Source organism: Melopsittacus undulatus, chromosome 5 (genome assembly GCF_012275295.1).
Source record: "Melopsittacus undulatus isolate bMelUnd1 chromosome 5, bMelUnd1.mat.Z, whole genome shotgun sequence".
Lineage (NCBI taxonomy): Eukaryota > Metazoa > Chordata > Aves > Psittaciformes > Psittaculidae > Melopsittacus > Melopsittacus undulatus.
The window spans coordinates 42,500,290-42,524,240 of record NC_047531.1 but is presented as its reverse complement, the minus strand read 5'-3'; the positions used below and the strand labels follow the sequence as shown (position 1 = coordinate 42,524,240).

Sequence of the window (23,951 nt, the reverse complement as noted above, 5' to 3'; positions counted from 1 at the left end):
TGCCTGTTTCTACTGAATGGCAAATAATACAGAAGAGTTACATGCAGAGACTAATTTTTCTAGGCAGGGCTAGGAATATCAGATTAGCTTTCTTAGTCTAATGTCAAAGGGAAAAAGACTAAAATTCCATATATTTTCAGATCCACCATATTTTGGTGGCTTCTTTTGACACTCCCTTCAGATAATTAGCTATTGACATTCTCCATGTCCATTTATTACATACACACATCACAACTGCCACAGTTTGCACAAATAAGCATAGAGTGGGACCAAGGTGCTGATCCACTTTGCAGGCTACTGACCTGCAGGAGGATTGCAGATGCTGGCTCATTCTGCCTGCCTCCAGCCTAAGTTTCCGGGGGATGACAGAATGATTATCACAGCAGGAAAACACAAGACATATGAGAAGGTCTTGATAACAAATAATAACACCAAACTTCTGAAAAATGCCATTTATAGTACATTAAAAAAAGAAGGTGTATAGGAACACAGTCTGCATGTAAGCAAAAGACAGAATACATTGGTAATATGCGCAGTGTAAGCCTTAAATGCCCTACAGAATATATAGAATTAAGACAGTCCAGTTCTGAATAGGATCTATAGCAATTATGAAATAGTAGTCACAAGCTCTTATATTTTAATTTAAAAAGATTATGTATGCACTAACAGATCAAATGGGAGGGGAGGGAGGAGCAATAACATTACCCCTGAAATAAAGCTCAATCACATTTTTGTTGCATTCATATTTTATCATTTATTAATTATTCCTACTGGTGCTGTCAAAAGCAGATCAAATTAAGTAAGACCATTTAAAACACTTAAGTAATTTCTCAGATAGAAATAATTTGAGTCTTTCCTTAGCAATACAAATATGTTGAATAATTCAGAAATATTAACTGAACTCTTTGGATGACCATAGCTACAGACCATCTGTAAAATGTTTTTTTGGCCTAGGTACTCGTAAGAAGGTGATTCTTGAATTACACCAGTAGTATCTCTACCCCATGTTCAGCAACTGAAAACATTAAAGCAGAAAGATATCAAATATCAGATGAGAAGCATCCATGAATGAACTGCATGTATATGTTAATGTTGATATGAATGCACAGTCATGGATATATCTTTCTGAAGCGTGTGCATGGGTCTTCCTAGTAGAATACCCAAATTCTCACTTTCCTTCATATGCTGATCTTCTTTCCTGTGAAATACAGAAAATATGGTTATTTTGAAGGTAAGGAGTACGAGGACCAGGTCCCCAGATAGGTTTTGGAACCTAACTGCTGTTTCAATTACAGACATAGAGAATTTTAGAGAAGGTTGGTTGTATAGCTTTGGGGATAGCATAAAGCCAAATTGAATGACTAGAATATCTTTGATGATGTGACAGACCTTGCCCAGTCACAGGAGTTTCATATCCATGGGAATTTAATGAGGGTCCTGATTTCCTAGGTGACAGACATCTGCCTCGTCATTGTAACTGCATCATTAGTGAGGGGAAAACTGGCATGGAATGAATGTGACATTAAGGTTATATCTCTTCTGCTATACGGCACACTTGAAATAATAGTAACAGCTGTTTGTGGAACATCTACCAATGTGACTTATTTCATCAGCTGCTCTCTGAAGTCCACTTCAAGCCTGACTTCTCCACCAAGCTACAGAGCATTTCCTGGAAGGCTCTTGTTTACTCTACAGTGAAAGCCTGAAGTAATGAGAGACATTTAGTTTTGCTGAACATGCATCAAGCACTATCAAGCCCAGAAACCTCCTGGAAGCCTTCGCAACGGTTTTCAGGGGAAACATTTCTCTGCCACTTCCTACTGCCTTCTAGCCCCAGGGTATGTGGGCATTTAACACAAGATGGCAGCCCTGCTCCACGGGGCAGTAATCCTGCCTCAAAACAGGAGTGCACAATTTTTAGCAACTTGCAAAAATAATTATGCTGTTTTGTTCAGGTTTTTTTTTTTTTCTAAGATGTACAATAGAAAGGGAAGTTTTCAAATTCTTAGTTTTCCCCTCCTCTGCATCAAATCACCTCTGCTATCTCCTTTCTCAGTTTCAAGGGGAAAAGTTACAGGTCAGTCGTACCCAGAGCTGTGCATTTACCTACTAATTTCAGTGGTTTCCCCTTGACCAGAGCCAGCTTTGTCTTTCTCTTCTGTTCTTTCCAGTCTGCTCACATCCTACTTTGCTTGTCTCACTCTCAGTTGTTAAGTGCGAGAGAAGGTATGCTCAAGTTTGGGTTCTTGTTATGAATAATTAAGATCCAAAGATCCTTATGCACTTTACAGACTTTACCCATGTTGTCACACTGCCTACACATCAGACAAGCCTTAGTTTTCCATCTGTAGATGGGGAAAATGATGCACAAAGTACTGAAGATAACCATAATAACCAATTCACTGACTCCCAGCTCAGCTTTGGGTTGCTTGTTCACTCAACCCTTGGCCAAACACTGGGAAAAGGATAGGACTGGAGCAGGCACAGGACTACTGATTTCAAAGGAGAAAGCAACCAGCCTCCACGACCTTTAGCCTGCACAGGTTGTAATTCAGGCTGGAACAAGATGAGGGAAACACGAATATACTGACAAAGGTGCTGCAAACGAGTTGTCCACATCACCCATAGATTCCCCTGGAACACATGGTACTTGAGAAAAAACAGTCTTCAAAAACACCCCAGCAGCCCCACTTTTCTGTTGCTCCTTTGTTTTCATGGAACAATGATCCCCATCCCCAACAGGCCACTCTGAACCATTGGCTGGAACAAAAGGATCTCAGACTTGTGTTATTCATAGCTGGGGTTGTGTCCTTTACTGATGCATTTTACCAACAACATGGTATGTTCCTCAATCCCCTTGTAACATCATTTGTATGCAAGTTGAGCTGAGGCTGGGCCATGCAAGCAGGTTTGGAGGAATGCGCAGCTTCTTTGTAAAAAATAAGTTGCTGCAGAAAAGGGAGCAGTGAGGTGGCAGTTCAGTGTAGACGATACAGTGTCCTTTCCTAGAGGAAAGGAAAACATCTGCACAATTAGCCATTGTTTGCTAGGAGTGACTAACCCTATATCCTCACGCCAGGGCTGATGTGCTAGTACTTGCCTCTGAGGCTGCTAAAGATCCAGTGTCACGTGAAACTAGTGACAAGTCACGAGTGGTGCAGCAGAAGCACCAGGAGAAGCAGCAGGCAAGGGCTCTGCAAGGGATGGACATCAAACAGAGCAAGATCAGAAGTGACTTCAGGTACACCCTCTATGGTTTGATCACAATTCAGACTAAAAACTAAAGTTTTCTGACAAGAGAGATTTTGATATGCTGAATCCACGCTAAAGATTAAATAAAAAATAAAGTCAGCCTGTGGAGGCACAAACTAGTACCCAGGTGGAGATGCTAATGAAAGAAATATCGAAGGGAGTCCAGAGTTATACATGGCTGAACAGTAGCTCCAGGGGATTGCCAAGAGACATCCAGAGAGATAAAACCTCCAAGAAACACAGGGCAAACAATTCATATTTTTGTCCTTAATTCACAGAATTTTAAGCATTTAGCTACCTAAGCTGGTGTACTTCACATTAGTGCACTGCAGAGATCCTAGCAGTGCCCCTGGAGCACTGTCTGGTACAGCATGCACTGCAAACACTGCCTCCAGAACCAGTGCAAGTATTTTTATCTCCTGCTTCTATGGCTACAGCATTGGCAACACTTCAGGAATCCCTTTTAGAAGGAACTTCTGACTATATGAGCTGCAGACAGCGATATACTTCCTGCTCGGAGTTGTTCTGACACTCGAGGTTAAGAAAGAGTATATTGTTTTGACACTCTATGGAGAAACACTTTGTGCTGTCAGTCGAGGGTAGGAAAACTATCCAAACCCATTTCCAATTCTTCCCTCTAGTACACAGACCCAGAACGTGGGGTTTGTCACATGCCTGTGCTCTGACATTTTAATAAGAACTCTAAGTCAGATGATTAGCTGTTTGTCGCTACTTCTGCATGTATCATCTTCCTGCCTGCTGTTGTGCCAGTGATGTTACTGTTATTACTGAGCTGGAGAAGAGGGCTGGGAATTCAGTGCCTGATGGGGAGGAAGCAGGGTAATGGGAGAAGCGAGTCTTATAGCTGCACATTCAGGGCTGCATCATAAGGGCAGCAAGAGTTCAGTAAGGAGATTTGCGATCCTCATGTGGGATTTGTTGGGGGAGGAAAAGTCACCTCGCAATACACTCACAGGCCATGTCTTTGCATCAGACCAGGGAAGACCCCCAAAGCTCCTCTCTGGTTTGTCAACAGAAATTCAAACTAGATGCTAGCTCAGCACCCTTATGTATAGTCCTGGAGATGGAGACAGCAATTTACAACTCAACAGGAGTCTGAGATCAGTCAGTTAAAACTGTCAGAATGTGTTGGTGGCCTGGTTGAAAGAGGCTAGAAAAATCCCTCTCTTTTATCCTTGAGAATGGGGCTTCATTAGGGACTATAGTGACAGGACAAGGGATAACAAATTAAAACTTAAACAGGGGAAGTTTAGATTGGATATAAGGAAAAAGTTCTTTACTGTAAGGGTGGTGAGGCACTGGAATGGGTTGCCCAGGAAAGTTGTGAATGCTCCATCCCCAGTGGTGTTCAAGGCCAGGTTGGACATAGCCTTGGGTGACACGGTTTAGTGTGAGGTGTCCCTGCCCATGGCAGGGGGGGTGGAACTGCATGATCTTAGGGTCCTTTCCAACCCTAACTATTCTATGATTCTGTGATTCTATGACCCAATCACTAAAGACAAACACACTTCAGCAACTGCTATGCTGCAGGCAGTTAGGAAGCAAGGAGTTATTACAGAAAGTCACAATGCCATGAAATCAGAATTTTCCCCAGGCCTAAACGCTGGTATTCCTTCATTCTAGGCTGTTTGCTATGGTACTGCACAAAATAATTCTTTCCTTCTGACTCATCCTTCTGAGATCCTCTGACACGACCTGCAACCATGGGGAAATGTTCACATGTCCCAGGACAGACAGACACAAGCTGATGATGCTTCCTGTACAAACCTGATGCACATGAACTAGCAACAGCTATCTGCTTCTCTGGATGAGGCATTCAAAGAAAAAAATATTTGATACACTCCATTTAGCTGTCCCCCAGCAATTTATTGTTGTACTGATTTAAGCCGATTCATTTGCTAATACCTTCTCTTTTGCTGGTCAGTAAATAATTGTGAGCCCACTTATTCCTAGGGAAAAAAAAACAAAGATGTTCCAAGTACGTATCAGCTGAGTAACTGGGCTAAAATTGGCCAGCTATTTTGGCTTGTTTGCAGACAGTTCCCTTGAACTGCCTGCTGTTTGTAATGTGCATCTGGTCTGGCACATTATGTGCCAGACTTTCTGCCCCTTGTTGTTTACCTGAGCTGTCATGAACAGGGCAGTAATCCAGATCCAAACAGCAAGAGGGATGGGCATGAAAATCAGCCTTTTCTTGGTCTCACATCTCATAGCCACATTAAGAACAGGTCAGGACAAGCAGAGGCACTAAGCCTCACACGGGGGACAACAAACCCCACTCCCACGAGTCCATCCCCACAGTCACGGCTGGATTATGTGCCTACTCATGCTGTATTTATAACCGCTGACTCACGCGTGGGTGCAGCGTTGCTCAACGTATGTTTAGTTTGCGTTTATATATCTAAAATAAACGTTTATTATATATATATAAATACATATTTTTATATGCATAACTATTTATTGCCGCAAACAAAACCAGGGGACACCTCCTTTCTTGACCCCCCTTCTCGGTACGTGAATGGTCCGCACCTTCCTCCCACCCCCTTCACGGGCGGTGCGGACACGAGCCCTGCCCCGACCGCACGGTGACTGCGCGGGAGCGGTGAGTACCTCCCCGTGACGCAACAGCGCGCAGCTTGGCGTCGGCGGGTGGTGCGCTGCAGCGGCAGGGCCCGAGTTGCGCTGTTGTGCTGCGCTGCGCTTGCGGCGGGGTGGGTCGCAGAGCACCCGGCCGTAAGGGGAGGGAGCGGCTGCGGCGACCCTCGGGAGGAGCGGTGAGAGCCCGGCAGCATGAAGTTCCAGTATAAGGAAGACCACCCGTTCGAGTACAGGAAAAAAGAAGGGGAGAAAATCAGGAAGAAATATCCCGACAGAGTCCCTGTGAGTGCGGATGGCGAGGGCGGCTTTCCTGGCAGACAAATCAGCCTTTGTTGGCCTTACTGCCGGCTGCTGCTTGCTTCATATTTATTCTTTTCTGAGGCAGGGCAGATGAGCTCGGTAAAGATGGTTGCGGTCGTGACGATCCGATTTAAAATCCCAGGCTGCTTTTGTGTTCAGCGCAAAGCTAGGGATGTTTATTGTGTAAGGAAGGCCTGTGTCGGTGGGTGGCTGGATCCCGGCTTTCTTGGGATCCGCAGTAACTCGGCAGTGGGAATGCTGCTAATCTCTTTTTCTGGGAGCCTGTGTGCGTGGAGTTGGGGGATGGGGAGGGAGTTTACCATCCTTTGTGGAAATGGAGGAGAACAATGAGGTGGGTGAGCCGGGTACGTTTCATGGAAAACAAGTTCGAGATCCTTGTCATCTGATCCTTTCCCTTTATTTTTATTTTGCTTTCTTTTGGCCTTTTGTTCCGGCATGGTCTTGCTCTGTTATTTTCTTTTGCATGAGAGAAAAACATAAGGTATTTCTCAGGCTTATTGCCCTCCTGTTTAATCATCCTGTGGAAAAAAACGTGACTTGGAAAACAAGGTCATCTCCTACCTAAACTTTGCTTCCTCATCCTTTGGTCCCTTTGGAGTACCTGTGGAAAACTTCTAGCTTTATAATTACTAATAATAGTTGGGAAAAGAGATGATGGATTAATTGTGATGGGGGTTTTGGGTGGGTTTTTTGTTTGATTTTATGGTTTGGGTTTTTTTGTTGGGTTTGTGTGTGTGTGTGTTCCTTTTTAATAAACATTTTGCAAATGTTCCTTCTTTCCATCCCCACTGGAGAGGTCTGTCCTAGATTTACTGCCCAGGGGTACTGCATGCAAAATAATTTGGACTCCCTCATAAATCTAAGCACAAGGGTAACAGTTACACCACACGTTTTCCCTGCAGGCTAAGACCATTTTTTTATCTCAGGAGTGGCCCTCAACTGGACTTGCAAAAGTTCTTGGAAGTCAGCATTCAGGTGCATTTGTCCTAGGTGTTTTTGAGAACCACTCAAGCCTAGCAGGTTGAGCAAAAGTCTTGTGTGGTTTTGTGGTATATGATGAAGACCACAGAGGTCAGGAGTGAGGCAAGCAGTAAACTGGGGATTAACATGGCAGATTGCACAGCAGATCATGATAGATGGGTGCAACAGAGCTGTGTGAGGAGCACAAGACCACATCTGGCAAAGGTAAAAGAGGTCAAGGCAGATCTTTATGGAGAAAGACAGGACCGAAGTAACATGATGTGTTATAGTTCAGGATAAGTGAGAACGACACATGCTGAGGCCCAGATGTTAATTGTTGGGGGTAGCCTGCGGTCAGAGCTGTGTAAGGAGCAAATGAATGCAGCAGAGACATCACTTCTGTCTCTGCCCTTCCTAACAGCAGGATCCTTGAAGATGACGTCTGTTTGGCTGCTTACACTGCAGTGCCCTAATACATCTCAGCATTTTGCTGAGATTATACTGCTGGCATGGTCCCACCTCACCACAGTCGCCACCCAGCAACAACAGGCATACAGATAATCTGTATCTGCCCTTTGGATTTTGTTTGTAGGTTTATTTGTGTGTGTGAAGAGTTTAGTGCTTCAGAAGATCTACCTGTGTTATCAGGCAAACTGACTACAGTTGATAATCAGATTAGTAGAGCACTTCCTTCCCCTGCCTCTTTGCAAGATCTCTCTAAAGCTTAGTGGTGATCTGATTTAAATATTTCCTAGGGTTTAGAAGCCCTGAAACTCTCGCCTCTTCCTTATAGTCAGTGACTTCTTTTCCTTTATTATCTAACGACAAGCCACCATTTTGGAGTCAGGGTGGTCATATCAGTGCTGCTGATATAGCAGTTTTGTGTGTCAGTAGTTTTTAAAATTGGAGGCAAGAATTAAAGATTTCTCTCCACTGCAGTTTCGTGTGTTAGGTATTGCCTTGTTGGATGTGCAGGTGAAAAAACATGCAAAGTGCTGTTGCTGTTCAGCCTGCATCTGTTCAGTGCGATTGTGAAACTCTCCTTCCTTCATAGCATTTACCAGCAGCATCTTGTATGCAAATATGTCCTACCACAAAGCCTGAAAGAGCTTTAATGTCTTGTACTAATTGAGGTGCTTCACGTTCTTGCAGTGACAGAGACAACCCTTTTTCTATTTTAAAAACAAACTTAGAATTTTCAGGGGGTTTGGCTGTGTTGGCAGTAGCCAGATGGAGCACAGGGAAGAGACGTCCAAGATAGCATCTCTGTGGTGTGACATGCTTAGCAGATATTCACTTGGATCTAGAAAGAGTCAGGTTAGCAAGCCATTTTGGCCAGGCTAATTACACCAAGCTCATCATCATAACATTTTCTCTAGCATATTGTCTCACTGATGTGACACCACCATTTTGCTTCCAAAAGAAGGCTTAGTCCACAGCCTTTTTGGTTAGACAACAGATAGAGTTGCTGATTTGAATTGCCAAAGAGCTGTGGGAGCATGGAGCCCTTAGATATTAGTCCCACAGTGTCTCAGATGGAGTATTTACAGTTACAGGGTCTAACAGAATTACCAAGCTGAGGAGATCCAGAAAATCCAGCTTCTTGTTAGATGGTCAAAATGGCTTCTGCAGAACAGCAAGCCACACAGATGGAGTCGTGTCATATTATCTCTTACCAGTTCAAAACTGTGTATCCTTAAAAGAAAAGAAAAAAATAAACCTGCCTGCAGTTGTTTTCTGCACAAACACAGTAGTTCCAAAGGTTTCAAAGGCTTTTCATGGAAGAAGATCAGGTCATTTTGGAATATTTCCTGCTTCTGAGGTAATAAGCATTTTGCCTAGCTCTGGTAGCAAAAATGTTTCTATAGCAGAAGATCTCTTGGTCAGTTTGACTTTAAAGGTGTTGGGCTTCATATTTTTCTATGTTGTAATAACATTAAAATATAATGAGGATTAGGATTTTGTGCCAGAGGTCTCTCCAGTGACTCCAATTGCCTGGATGTTAGCCTGTATTTTAAGTATTAAATATTTATATGGATAAGAAAATACCCATAACTAGATAAAGTAGGGAGAATAGCCTTAAAGGATGCAGATTTCAGAGTAGGAAATAACTACCAACAAACTGGGGATTAAAAAATAACCCCAAATATTCCCCAGTGAGCTGTAATTTCTCTTTAATTCTTTGCTTCTTTCTAGAGCACTTTGTATTGGTGAACGTAAAAAATAGGATGTGGGACTCCTGAGAGTAGGGCTGATTTTGTGCCAATCAGTTTGGAACTGTTACCTGGAAACAGTTCAACTTGTGATGATGCTTCTTGTGTTCATGTATTAGCCTCCTGGCAGCTCCTACATAAAAAATTAACCTGCATTGGGACCATCAAGGTGACCTGATTTTTTTAATCTTTTTTTTTTTCCCTTGGCTATTATGGCTTATTTTATGCCTATTCCAGACTGGTTTTTTTTTCTCAGTGTGCTTACTGTTGCAGTCCTGGGCTCCCAGCACAGCTATTGCCAGCAATTTTAAGTCATCTTCTCACCTATCTGTGCTTTAATGTTGTGTATTTGTTATAGATAAAATACATTTCTAATGCCTAGTAGCACCATCTTTCTCAAAGGGTCATATCCTTTTTCACGGATGCTTTTTTGCTACGTTTTGTCTTACGATGCTCATGGGTTATTTCTTGCTTTCTCTCACTTTCTAGGTAATTGTGGAAAAAGCACCAAAAGCCAGAGTACCCGATCTAGACAAAAGGAAGTATCTTGTGCCTTCTGACCTCACAGGTAACAAAGTCCATTCTTCCTGATTTTTCAGTGAGAAGGTCTCAGAAGTGTTTTTTACTCCATGGTCAGCACCAAGAAAATATCCAGGCAGGCTCCACATTTTATCATCACCCCAGTTTACATGGCTGTCCTTATATTTATGTACTTTACAGCCTGGATTACAACATGGAGAATTCTTTTGAGATCTTCTAAGGTATCCCACTGACTTAGCATGCATGTGTCATGGCTGACTTCTAACCGTGATGAAAATGGCTGAATTGTGTATCATAGACAGTAGCATAATCATTAGTTAATGATGACCTAGCTGCAGATAGTTGCCAGAGGCTATATCCCTTGTTGCAGGAAGAGACAAATTCTTGAAATAGTCCCATAATTTTCCAAGATGGAGTGGTTGGAGTCATAGCTACAGAGTTTCTTTTTTGAATGGTCATAGGCATTTTGTGTGTGAATACATTTGTTTGAGAACATGAACAAGTTAAGGGAACAGTGTTTCTTTTTCTTGCAGTATATAGTGGATTGCAAAATACTTTCTTGTGCAACATGGCTCAAGCAAATAGTAAGGAATTTGTTTTAAGGAATGGTATGACCACTTATACTAAGGCTAAATTCTCTGAGGTGTGTTTGAGCTATAGGATTTAAAGGTTAAACTAGTTAGAGGTCTTCCCACCAATCCCTGCAGTAGAGCATTTCATACCATAGTAGGTGGAGTGTGGACTTAAAGGGTACATACCTGAGGCATGTACCTGAGAAAATGCCAGCTCCAAGTAGACTGGCTGCTAATGTGGTTACAATCAGTTCCTGATTTCTTTCCTACATTGTTCATTTTCCTGTACTTTTCACATACAGCCTGTGACTTCCACCACCAAAAGAAAACAACCATGGTTAGTGTAAAAAAAAAAACACAAAACAAGAAACCAAAAAACCCAAACCAAATGTTATTTCTGCACCTAAGGCATTCTTCTCTATTCCTCTTCAGTTGGCCAATTCTACTTCTTAATCCGAAAGCGGATCCACCTGAGGCCAGAAGATGCCCTATTCTTCTTTGTCAATAATACCATCCCTCCCACCAGTGCTACCATGGGCCAGCTGTATGAGGTAAGCCTGGCCCATCTCTTTTTTCCTTTGTTGGAGTACCTGGAAGAATGTGCATCTTCACTGAAGGACAACTGACCACTAGTCTACTGGCAATGGGTGCAGTTTGGTTGTAGATGCTTGAACAGGAGCCCTTTTGGCCTGGGCTGTATTCCACCATCTCTTTAGGGAAGTTCCATCCTGCAGTTATAAAGTGTAGCCTGGGGAGCCTCATCATTTTAACTGATTGTTTGCTAGGTAAAAGGATTGTTGTATCAGATGGTAGATGATTGCCTCAGCAGTGATATGTTGGTCCTGTCACTTTAACAAAGTAATGAAATAAACCTCTTTATATTTCAGTGGAAAGACTGGGGGGGGTGTAGAACACACACTATAGCTTTCCAGTTTATACAAAAGAGATTTCCTTTTAGCTAGTAAAAGAACACAGTATCACTGGGCAACCAACTGTCTATAAATACATTGTCAAGGAACACTTATTCTTTGTTTAGAATTTTTCATCACTTGCACTCTATATGTGAGGACCTTGTAGGACACTGTGAACATTGCTGCCCAGCATTTCTACTGAGTAATGTTATTTGATTGACCTTAAAGGCATTATTCTGTACCCATCAGAGGAATGTCCTCAATTAGCTGGTTTGCATCCTGGATTGATTTCTTCTTTTGCTGTGTTAGTGTGCTTTAATAGAAGAGCTCCAGTATGGTGATGGAAACCTTGGGTTAGGATTTTCTTTTTACTGTCACTTTTTGACAGTAATTGGACAATTTGCATGTGAATTGATGAAAATCATGTAAGATTAACACACACAGGGAGCTTTCCACATCTGGACATGTAGCAGGAAGGTATGCCTGACTGTCCAGAGCTGAGGTGAGGACTCTCTTTCTGGCACTCTGCAGACTTTTTGTGTCAATGTAATCATTTAACATCTCAGCTTTACTGCCCATATGTAAACCAAGACTAGAAATACAGCCACTTGCAAAAGTGTTCTGAAAAATGATGAATACAGTCACATTTACCAAATCCTGAAGTATCTAGAGATGATTTTTGACTTGTTAAAGCCTTCCAAGTCTCTCCTCTTGATCTCAAGGCTATACCAGTGCTGAGATTCTACTGCTTAGCCTGAAACAGTCAGAGCTGCTTCTGTAGCATGTTTGCAGCACACTCTGTCTGTGGATCTTCAAGTAAATTCACTGTGTCCAGAAATGTGACATGCATGAATTAAGAAGCAGAGCTGTGGCCAGAGAGGGAGTTGCTATACGCTTGCTCTGGTATGAAGAAGTGAAGCATTTGATAGGAAGGGGGAGAAACAGTGAAAAAGAGGTTATGCCCTCTTGTTACAGTGATTCCTGGGCTTTTTCACATGTAGTGCGTTACAGGGCTTTGGTGTGTTACTTTCTTCCTTTCTCCCCTTGCAGGATAACCATGAAGAGGACTATTTTCTCTATGTGGCCTACAGTGATGAGAGCGTCTATGGCAAGTGAGCACCAGCACCTCAGGCATGCAGGCGAGATGGACTGATGGAATGGATTTGGAGGGGGAGTGTTGGGAAAGGCAGAAGGAGGATGCCTGAGAAGAGGGGAAGAGAACTGGAAGTGAAACACATGCACAATGCCATCACCTACCATGCATTAATGATAACCTTTTATTTTTTAAATTGAGGGGAGGGAGGGGTGGGGGGACAGTGTATGAAAGGGTGAACTGAAAGGCTAACAACAGGTTCTGCACTGAGGAATGGGGGGACTCCACTGTTCGTAGTTACCCTCTTGCCACAGCTGGAAGTAGTTAGCCAGTATTGGAGGCTGATAGACAAGCCAGTGTGGTGGAGCTCCAGGAGAGTGACTGGGCAGAAAGGCCATTTTTGTGTAACCCTTTCATTGGATAAAGGCATGCCATATATTGTACACTGACCTTGTCACGCCTTGCTCATGGCACAGGCTTCACTCCTGTGAGCATTCAGTGAGCTGTTAAAATAATTCACTCTGCCCACACAAGGCTGTCCTGTGCTGACAGTCTGCACTCCTACAGCTACCTGTGAAGTGTTCCAAGAGTATTGTATTTCCCATCATTTCTATCAGTATTGGAAGGACTGACTCTGAAGGCTGGGAGCTCCTCAGTTGCAAGATGTGAAGGCTGGGGAAAAGAAGGATTTCCCAAACCCCAGCCCCCCCGCCCCCCCACTTTGTTGCTTTAATTGAAAGTGCTGAAGAGAAAAACTAGAGAAGACTGATAGATTTGTAAGAACAGGGCTAGAAAGGACCCCAAGAGAATGACTAGCCTACTCCAGCTCTAGACTGAGTATACCAAACATGTCCACCATAGCTGCTTGTGAAACTTGTTCTTAGTGAGCTTCACTGAGGTGGATCCTGGGAGCTGCTGAATTTGGCTGTTCAGTTCCTAGCTAGCTTACAAGTGAGAGAGCTTTTCTTGCTACTTAATTTTAGTTTCCCTTGCTCTGTATTAAGGTAACTAACTACTAATGGTCTTGTTATTGGTAAACACAGGAAATTACTACCAGTGTTGTTCTTGCACCAGTCTTGTGCAGATTTGAAGATGGCAGAAGTCTTGTGGGTTTAGCCTTCCATGTCTCATCCTTGTACAGTCCTTGCACCACATGCACAAGCAGAAGAAATCAGTCGCTTCCACAAGTGTTTTGCTGGATTTTTGTGATTGGATGACAGTGCCACTCTTTGCGACAGGAGAGGTGCTTTTAGACTTGGAAGGCGAATAGATTCTCTGTGGATTTATTTTTTTTTTAATTTTTTTATTTTAAGCCAGCGTGGTTCTTAGAAGGGTGACAGATAGATCCTGTCCTGTGCAAGCCTTATGCTGCCATGCCAAAGCATTTTCTTCCCAATGGCACAAACAGCAGATTTTCCCATAACTGCCATAACTCTGATGAAGGTGAGCTGACTTTCAGGAAAAATTGTGGGGGTTTATCTAAAAATCAGAGAACTGGATCTGAATTACTGTAATCATTCCTACAATTGAGAGGGACCAAGAGGGAGGAAAAGACAAGGATGAAGAAGACAGGCAGATTCCGAAATAAATCAAAGGTGTTTGTTCTCCTTACATGAAGTTAGATCCCAGTTCTCTGTGTTCCTCAGGAATGAGAAATCACAAAGAGTGCTCTTTGATTGTGGAAGACAGGAAATCAGGTTTCAGCCTTCTCTGTTGTTCCACAGAGGTACATGAGACAGGAGAGGAGGCTGGGAACATAAAGTAGGAGTGAACTGGCAGAACTGTGTGAAGGTCAGGAAAGGCAGCATGGTGGAGAAGGAGGGTCACTACCTGTGTGGTGTGGGAAATAGTAGAAGAATGGGAGAGAAGGGGGGACTGCAAAGGAGGAAGACAGAGTAGTCATAGTGAACAGACAGAAAGTGGGGAAATAAAGGATGAAATGGGTGGGTTAGCATTCCCAGTTTTTCCTCCTGAACTTCAGGTTTGCTGTTCCATCATCTGGAATAAATGCATTTGGATGCATTGTACCTTCTGCCAACTTGGATAACTTCGGTTTCTGCCTGCAGTACTCAGTCCTCTCTTTTTAGACCACTCTCCTCCAATTACCAGGCTCTTTTCACATCCTTTGAGTGCAAATCCAAATCAGTCTCTTGTTTTTGGAAGCTCTCACTGTTCTGAAGCAAAAAACAGACCCAGGAGGCTTTCTAGAGTAGAAAACAAGATGCAGGCAGATGGTGTGCATGTCTCTGCCGCTGTCACACTTGCTCACATGCGTGCTGCCAAGCACGTAGTTGTGTGTTGTCTCAAAGCTTAAGGGAGAAGTGTTGGCATTTGGGGTGCTTGATTTTGAGTTCATATGTCCCCTCCTGTCCTACTGCTGGGTTTATACATGACATGTGGGACTAATCTCAGCCATTTGTTACATGTAGAGTTTACAGTTTGATTTAGTTATATTACAGTTCTTCTAACTGGATTGTGGCATTTACTTCTGGTTTTGTGCTAGTCTGATATTGTACAAGGTAATGATGGTAATTCTTTTTTGTGTTGGTTAGCTGCAGGTTCTTGTAAACTAAAGTTCATACTACTTGAGCTAAGTCAACCAATCAATAAAGATGCATTTGAAAATCACGTGCTTGATCCAAAATGGGTGACTAGCCTGTCTTCCTGATGTGGGCTTGTAAAAAGGAACAGCTTTACCAGAACTTCTTGCTGCTACTTTTTCCCAGAACCCCGGATTTACTCTGTCCTGTCTACCGGCACAAGTCACGTCTTTCCTTTCTTGATTATGTTGTTACACATAGCCTGGGTTTGTCTTGCTGTGCCACCAACGTGGACTTCAGTTACACCTGGACAAATGAGAAGCTCTTAAGAAGCGTAATGGAGGCAGAGGCATTCTTTGCCATTTTAAGGCCCTGATGGGGCCCTGACTATCCTTGCCAGGCGCCTAGGATCACCAGTCAACCTGCCCATGGCCTGGGGCCCCATCTTACCCCCTCCAGTGCTGTCCGCCCTGTCTCGGTCCACAGCTCTTAACAGGCCTGCTCTGCCAAGCCATGAGCTGTGCAGAGCCAGATCCACAGTGCCCAGCTTCAGCCCATAACCATCCCAACAGCCTTGCCATCACTGAGCCTGAGCCTGATCCTGATCCTGACCCTGGCCTGCAGATGAAATTCCCATCTCAACCTGCCTCATCAGCATCATGGTTGGGGCTTGTGCCTGGACCTGGCAATCATAGAACGGTTTGGGTTTGAAAGGACATTAAGATCATCTAGTTTCAACCTCCATGCCATGGGCAGGGACACCTCACACTAGACCATGTTGCCCAAGGGTCTGTTCAGCTTCAGAACACCCTCAAGCCCTCCAAAGGGCTGCTCTGAATCACTTCTCCAGAGTGTCCTGCTCCAGGCGGGGCTTGTCTCTCCCATGCTGGTGCAGAAACTGCTGCTGTGGCTGGATTCCAGTTCAGTTAAAATGCAGGTGGCAGCTGCAGCTTTTTTTTTATGAGGTAAGGCTAACGGCTGTGGAAGGAAGGGATCACGGGGCTTTTATTGAGATACTGCTGCTTGGGAGGCCTGGTTTCATGCAAAGATCGGTGGAAAATGGGCCCCTTGAGCGGGGCAGCCATGGGAGCACCTGGCTGGGACAAGGTCCCCATGACTCTGCCTGTGTTCCAGATCCCTCAAAATAGGGGGCCCTCTGAGTGAGGGAGGAAGTAGAGAAGACCTGCGATACCTGGCTCCAGCCAACACCCAGGAGTTTATTAAAGGTCATCACTTTAATGACACCTAAGAGGGACTAGATCTTATTTTTCCCCAATGGCACCCTCATGATTGGTGAGACCACATGTGGGTGACAGCAAGGTTGGGGTCTGCCAGCTGTGGGGACACTGGAGTCATGCCAGGAGAGACCCCAGAGCAGGGATCTCCTCATGGGATCCTGGGGCTTTGTCGTGGCCTCCCACTGCCCAGGGGAATTCCCTTGCCACCCCTCCCATCACTGCATGACCACCTCTAGCTCCATCCAGGGCTAGTACAGAAAACAGCCCAGGGCAGCCCTGACCATATCACCACAGCAAGCTGTGCCCTCCCTTTGCCCATCCTGTCACACTGGGACCCTCCCTGGTACTGCCCTGTGATACAGTGGGGGTGTAACAGGAGAAAAGGGGAACATGGGCAGCTGGTAAGAACTGCCACCATCAGCCCCAGCACAGTTTGGAGTCTTCTCTTGTCACAGGCACAGTGCTGGTGTGCCTCATGCATGCCATGCTTCCTGAAGAACAGGTGTAAGAGCAGATTTAAAAGCATGTTTGGCTGTCCTGGGTTCAGTTGTAGCAGTCGTTTTTCACCTTAGTAGCTGACGCTGTGCTGTGTTTTTGACTTTAGTCTGAGAACAGTGCTGATAACTCACCAATATTTTTAGCTCTTGCTAAGCAATATTTACTCTGGTCAGGGATTTTTCAGTCTCATGCTCTGCTGGTGCGGAGGGGCACAGGAAGCTGGGACGAAGCAGAGACAGGACACCTGGCCCAAACTAACCAAAGGGGAATTCCATACCACAGCATATCATGCCCAGTGCATAAACTGGGGGCAGTGACGTTGAAGGCCCAGATCACTGCTGGGTAGGTCAGGCTGGGTATAGGTCAGCAGGTGGTGAGTAACTGTATTGTGCATCACTTTTGTTTATTGTTTTCCCTTTTTAGTTTTATATTCTCTCCTCTTGTTATTCCCCTTACCATCATTATTATTGGTGGTAGCAGTACTAGTTTTGTATTATACCTTAGTTACTGGACTGTTCTTATCTTAACCTATGGGGTTTACATTCTTTCAATTCTCCTCCACGTTCCTCCAGGAGCAGGGGGAGGAAAATGGTGGTGAGTGAGCAACCGGCTGCATGGTTTTGAGTTACCAGCTGGGCTTAAACCTCGACAGCTCTTTGTGGTGCCCAACACAGGGCTTGAAGGGTTGAGATAACAACAGGTCTGACCAGAGTGTGTCTGATCATATTTGTGATAAGCATCTATTATTTCAGATTAATAGTCACTCGTCACAATGCTGATTTATTGGCTCCCAAAGTTGTTGCTCTTGATCTCAGAGTTTCAGCATGTCGTACCTTACTTACAGCCAGTATTTGCTGGTTTAGTGTTTATCAGCTGGGGGCCCTGGGCTAAGGTTCTTGTTTCTCTGTACTTCATGGTGATGACTTGTGATACAATAGAATCATTGGTCATGAAACTGATCTGGCTTGTGTTCCCAGTGTGGTCATCACCTCTATACTTTGGGAGGCATGTAATGGAATTTTTTAGCAGTTACATTTTTATTTTTCCTGCTCGGGTGGTCAACCTATGAAGGGGATATTCCCTCACACTCCCTGCTCCCCCACCAGGCTATTTACAGCAGCATTTGAGAAGTTTTGGATGAGGTTTTGGATGGCCTTTGCATACCCTTGAAACCTGCCTGCTGCTTTTGCTTGCTATCAGCATGTTGGCACACATGCAGAGTGTGTTTTACCAACAGCCATACCACCCTGAAAATGCCCTATTTCGTCTAATCTCAAAAGTTAAGCAGGGTTGGGCTCAGGTCTTATCTAGGGTTAAACAACGATATAGGAGGACCACCATGAGATTTTCACCAAGGCTGGACAGTCATGAGTGACAGGGTGTGGGACAGTATGGGCAAGCACCTGGGCCAGGGGACCCCTCCAGTGCTTTGGAACTTCACCTCTGAACAAGTGTGAAATCTGGAAAAATTAGCAGTACACTTGAATGAGGTGTGCTGTCATCCTGGCAGTACCAGAGAGGGACAAATCACTGCAATCTGCTAGGGCTTGGCCTACGCCTACAGAGCGCCTCTGGAAAAAGATGTCTCTGGATCTGATGGCAAAGCAACAGACAACACAACTACTCAACCCCTAAGGCAGCTATGTCAACCCGAACAACAGACACTGCAACCACAGTGAAAGACACTGCAGCCATTCCAGCCACAGTGATAGACACTGCAGCTAAGCCTAAGGACCAATCCATGTCAATATCGGTTGCTCTTGTAAGCAAGGGGAAAAGCAAACAAGAGCCACAAAGGACAACTTGTGCAGTGAAGAAGATGAAGACCCAATGAACTTACTGCAGGGGACGGCATCTGAACAAGAGTTATTAATATATGAATCAGAGGAAGAGGAAGAAGGAGTGGCAGAAAACTCCAAGGGAGATCTGAGGTCAACACCCTGGCTTTTGTAGTCAGGTATACAGAGGATCCAAGGCCAGCTATACTCCAACTGAAAAAGAAATACTGGCAGCCTATGAAGGGGTTTGAGCTGCTTCAGAAGTGATTGGCACTGAAACACAGCTCCTCCTGGCACTCCAATTGCCCATGCTGGGCTAGATGTTCAAAGGCAGGGTCTCCTCTACATATCATGCAACCGATGCTACATGGAGTAAGTGGGCTGTGCTAATTACACAAGCAGCTCAACCAGGAAATCCCAGTCATCCAGGAATTCTAGAAGATATCATTAACTGGCCAGAGAGCGAAGATTTTGGAATGTCAGCAGAGGAGGAGGTGATGTGTGCTGAAGATGCCCCACTGCATAATAATCTGTCAGAAAGTGAAAAGCAATATGCCTTGTTTACTGATGGGTCCTGCCTTATTGTGGGAAAGCGTCGGAAATGGAAGGCAGCTGTATGGAGTCCTTGACAAGCTGCAGAAACTGCTGAAGGAGAGGGTGAATTGAGTCAGTTTGCAGAGGTGAAAGCCATCAAGCTGGCCTTGGACATTGCTGAATGAGAAAAATGGCCAATACTTTATACTGATTCATGGATGGTGGCAAATGCCCTGTGGGTGTGATTGAAGCAATGGAAGCAGAGTAACTGGCAACACAGGCAAATCCATCTGGGCTGCTGCACTGTGGCAAGATATCGCTGCCCGGGTGCAGAACCTGGTGGTGAAGGTACACCACGTAGATGCTCATGTACCCAAGAGTAGGGCCACTGGGGAACATCAGAACAACCAACAGGTGGATAAAGCTGCTAAGATTTAAGTGGCTCAGATGAACTTAGATTGGCAACATAAGGGTGAATTATTTTTAGCCCTGTGGGCCCATAACACCTCAGGCCATCAAGGCAGAGATGCAACATACAGATGGGCTCGTGATCAAGGGGTGGACTTAACAATAGATACTATTGCCTGGGTTATTCACAAATGTGAAACATGTGCTGCAATTAAGCAAGCCAAGCAGTTAAAGGCTCTTTGGGATGGAGGATGATGGCTGAAGTACAAATACGGGGAAGCCTGGCAGATTCACTATATCACACTCCCACCAACCCACAAAGGCAAGTGCTGTGTGCTTACCATAGTGGAAGCAACTACTGTATGGCTGGAAACATACACTGTGCCCCACGCCACTGCCCAGAACACTGTCCTGGGCCTTGAGGAACAAGTCATGCGGCGACACGGCACCCCAGAGAGAACTGAGTCAAACAATGGGACTCATTTCCAGAACAGCCTTATAGATACTTGGGCCAAAGAGCATGGCATTGAGTGGTTATATCATATCCCCTACCATGCACCAGCCTCTGGGAAAATCAAACAGTACAATGGGTTGTTAAAAGCTACACTGAGAGCAATGGGTGGTGGGACTTTCAAACATTGGGATACACATTTAGCAAAAGCCACCTGGTTGGTCAACACTAAGTGATCTGCCAACAGGGCTGGCCCAGCCCAATCAGGACTTTTATGTACTGTAGAAGGGGATAAAGCTCCTGTGGTGCACATGAAGAATTTGCTGGGGAAGACAGTCTGGATTCTTCCTGCTTCAGGTAAAGGCAAACACACTCGTGGGATTGCTTTTGCTCAGGGACCTGGCTATACTTATTGGGTAATAAGGTAATGGGTAATGCAGGAAGATGGGGAAGTCCAATATGTATCTCAAGGGGATTCGATTTTAGGGGAAAACAGCCAATGAACTCAATTGTATGCCGTTGCCTGCTACATAACACTTTTCTAGCCTATCAGCTAAATGCCCATCTTCATCATTCTGGGCTTTGAAAAGAAGATATGTGCTGCCATGATCATCAGCGGAGAATAAAGTAATGGGAAAAGCCAGCAGCAGCAGAACTGTCCTCAGGTCACCATGAACTGACCCTGACTTCCCTCCAGTCATCACCCCAACAAAGAATGAACTTTGATGAAACCAGACGAGTTCAGCGGTGTTGTCAGCAGGCAACAATCCAACACCACACACCGTTTCTCAGACCCTGAAAGACTGTTACATGAGATGGAGCCTGACACCATGGACTGAAAGAATTCAGCAAATTTTATAATGATGGGCCATAGACTAAGGAATTACATCTCTCTCTTTGTGTGTATATATGAGACAAAAGCGACGGTATCTTGAAAAATGTGCAATCTGAGCATGATGTGAATGATTTGGAAAAAGGGGTGGATATTATCCTGGGTTCAGCTGTAGCAGTCATTTTTCTTCTCCTTAGTAGCTGGTGCTGTGCTGTGTTTTTGACTTTAATCTGAGAACAGTGCTGATAATACAACAATGTTTTTAGCTGTTGCTAAGTAATGTTTACTTAGCTGGATGGAAGCAGAGACAGGATACCTGACCCAAAGTAGCCAAAGGTGTATTCCATACTGCAGCACGTAATACCCAGTATAGAAACTAGGGGGAGTTACCCAGAAGGCCCAGATTGCTGCTCGCGTCAGGTTGGGTATCTATTGGTGATTGGTGAACAACTGTGCTGCGCATCACTTGTGTTTATCGGGTTTTTTTCCCTTTTTAGTTTTATATTCTTTCCCCTTGTTATTTCTCATATCATTATTATTATTGGTGGTAGCAGTAGCAGTTTTGTGTTATACCTTAGTTACTGGACTGTTATTATCTCAACCCATGGGATTTACATTCTTTCAATTCTCCTCTCCATCCCTCCAGGAGCTGGGGAGGGGGGGGGAGGCAAAGAAAGGAGGCAGATTGAGTGAGTGGCTGCATGGCTCTGAGTTACTGGATGGGCTTAAATCACGACATTGGCCAAAAAACCTGGGTCTGTGCCAGAGTGGCCACATCTGGCTCCTTCCAGCACCATTTTTAAAACCCAGCTGTAAGCTCCACAGCCCTTCCAAAGCATTATTCATTGATGTGACCAACAGCACTGTTGATAAGGGAGAACCATCACTAACCATACACACCCCCAGTAGTATTTTTGCTGCACAGCCTCTTTGAGCACGTCTACATAGATATCGCTACCTGACAGCAGGTGATCGGCTCCTAAAAAGTATCTCAGCTTGTCTTAGCTCCTTATGCTTGTGCTGGCTGACTACCATCACCAGTCGAGACATGGACATCTTCTCTGTCACCTCTCCCACGTGAGGGCCTTCTTCCCCTTCCATGGGGAGCATGAGGTGACACGTCTTCTCTAAACATTCACATCTTGGCATTCCCACCCAGACTGACTGATCTGAAAAGCACCTAACCTGCTCCTTTGGGCCTTTTGAGATTTCTAAAGGTTCCCAAGGTGGGCAGTGGAGAGCACAGACCTTAGTTTTGATGGTGTCTGTCATCTCCTTGCTCACAGAAGCTCTCGTTCACTGTCTTCCCCAGCCCTGGCTTGAGGTTAAACTAACCATGTGACAAAGTGAGAAACTCTTGGCAGCCCATGACAGGGGAAAACTAGTTGGCCTTGTATTAAGCTAGTGAGACAATAAAGGGAAAACTACCAGGCAAAAGACAGGAAAGCAGAGCATCAGGATGAAGCAGTGAAGGAGGAAACAGAAGGTACAGCTGTAACTGAGCTGGGGATGCCTGGTGCTGCCAGTCAGAAGCCCTGTTCCTGTGCTGTGCAGCCTGCAGCAAGACAAGAAATCCACTTGTGTAACCTGAGAATTGCATTCCTTTTGGATCTGGTGACTGGTTAACTGCTCACCCTCTTGATCAAGGTCAGTCTATGCCCCAGACCGTACAGGGGCCAAACACCACCTCAGAAATGGTGATGGCATCTTTTCATTCAGGCACCAGTTGGTGATGCTATAAGAAGCGTGTAACGTATTGCAGTGCAGAGTGTGCCAATACTTCCCTAGCCTTTAAGTTTGGAGGGAAACCAGTTGGTTTCAGCACAGCTCAGAGGCTGTGCTGCTGCTTCTGCACAAGTGACATGGGGTCTCTTCTAGTAAGAGCAAGGGCACTAGCACAGCAAGAGCCACAGGATCTGTACAAACATGAAGCTTGCCTTTACATGAAACTTCCTTTTTTTTTTTCTTAATTTCCAGTAGGAAATACTGCTGTTTATTCTCCATTTTCTTTCTTCTCCAGCACAGTATCATCTGAGAGCTGTTTAGTTTTATTTTACAGGGAGAAGCTACTAGACTTAAGCACAAACAGGTTTGGATTCCTCAGGGCCATATCTAGTGCTTGCATCAACTTCTGCCTCAGCACAGCTTCTGCCAAGTTCATGGGGCCTGCAGCGCCTGTGTTTGTGCCACTCAGCCTTCCGAATTCTTCAGGATAAAGGAATGGCTTTGCCCCCCTTGGTCTGCCTGGGAAGGCAGGAGGGTTTGGGCTGGAAAAATCTTTTCTTTACTCTTTAAGCAAAGACGTTCTGATCTTGTCTTCAGTGTGTAAGTTTCTTTATCGGAAACTCATGGGACACTAACAAATGCTGCTCTAAGATGTGCTTTCTGATCCTGCTGCAGTCATCCACTGCAGATTTAGATATTTAAGAAAGAGATGGGCTGCAGCAAGGCTGTCACTTTAGCAATTTCAGTGGCACTATAACCCACCAGATTAGGGCAAGTCGGCCAGTTACAGATCCTGACAGAGCTCAAGGCACCGTGCACTCCAGCCTGGAGCTGAAGAAATCCGAGGGCCACAAATGCTTGAACACTCATCCGTGGCCTTGGTGTGGAAGTGGTTTAGGTGGTAACCCCTGCTGTGCACCGGCCTGGTGACCTTTCCTGTCGTGCCACCTACACCCGAGTTTCTGCTGCTTGGAGACGCTCCGCGCAGCCCCGAGCAGGGCCGTGTCTGCCCTCGCTAGAGCAGGAGGAGCTCCGCAGCCTTCAGCTAAGAGCAGGCCTGGGTCTCTCCCCGTCCTTGAGGCGCTAGTGAACAGCTCCTGCCCTGCCTGGGGAGGGCGGGGGTGCGGGGTGTTGGGAGGGGTGGGGGTTCTAAGCGGGGGTGAGGGTCAGCCCTCTCCCGAGGCCGTCCTCGTGCTGCCCTGGCCGTTGCAGCCCAGCGGCAGTTGTTGGGGAGCGGCCGCACCAACGGTTTCCTGGGCAACTCCTGCCTGCCCAGGCTGCCCGCAGCCACCGAGCAGCCCGTGCGGAGCCGGGGAGCGACACTGGACCCTGCACAGAGAAGATCCTGCAGGAAAAGCGTGAGTTGCCCGTGTGCGGCCACTGCCGGGCCCCTGAGGAGGGAGGAGGCGGTTCCCCTGGCAGCAGGGCCCAGGGCAGGGCTGTGGCAGTGCTCGGCAGGGTTTGAA

General features: G+C 45.3%; 1 protein-coding gene across 1 annotated transcript; it reads left to right on the top strand.

Moving 5' to 3' along the window:
* Positions 1-5,890: 5,890 nt before the first annotated feature.
* Positions 5,891-15,118, top strand: LOC101869548 (gamma-aminobutyric acid receptor-associated protein-like 1). The gene is made up of 4 exons (XM_005150252.4): positions 5,891-6,153; positions 9,855-9,933; positions 10,910-11,028; positions 12,439-15,118. The coding sequence occupies exons 1-4, from the start codon at positions 6,064-6,066 to the stop codon at positions 12,502-12,504; spliced, it is 354 nt and encodes a 117-aa protein (XP_005150309.1). The 5' UTR covers positions 5,891-6,063; the 3' UTR covers positions 12,505-15,118.
* Positions 15,119-23,951: the final 8,833 nt, after the last annotated feature.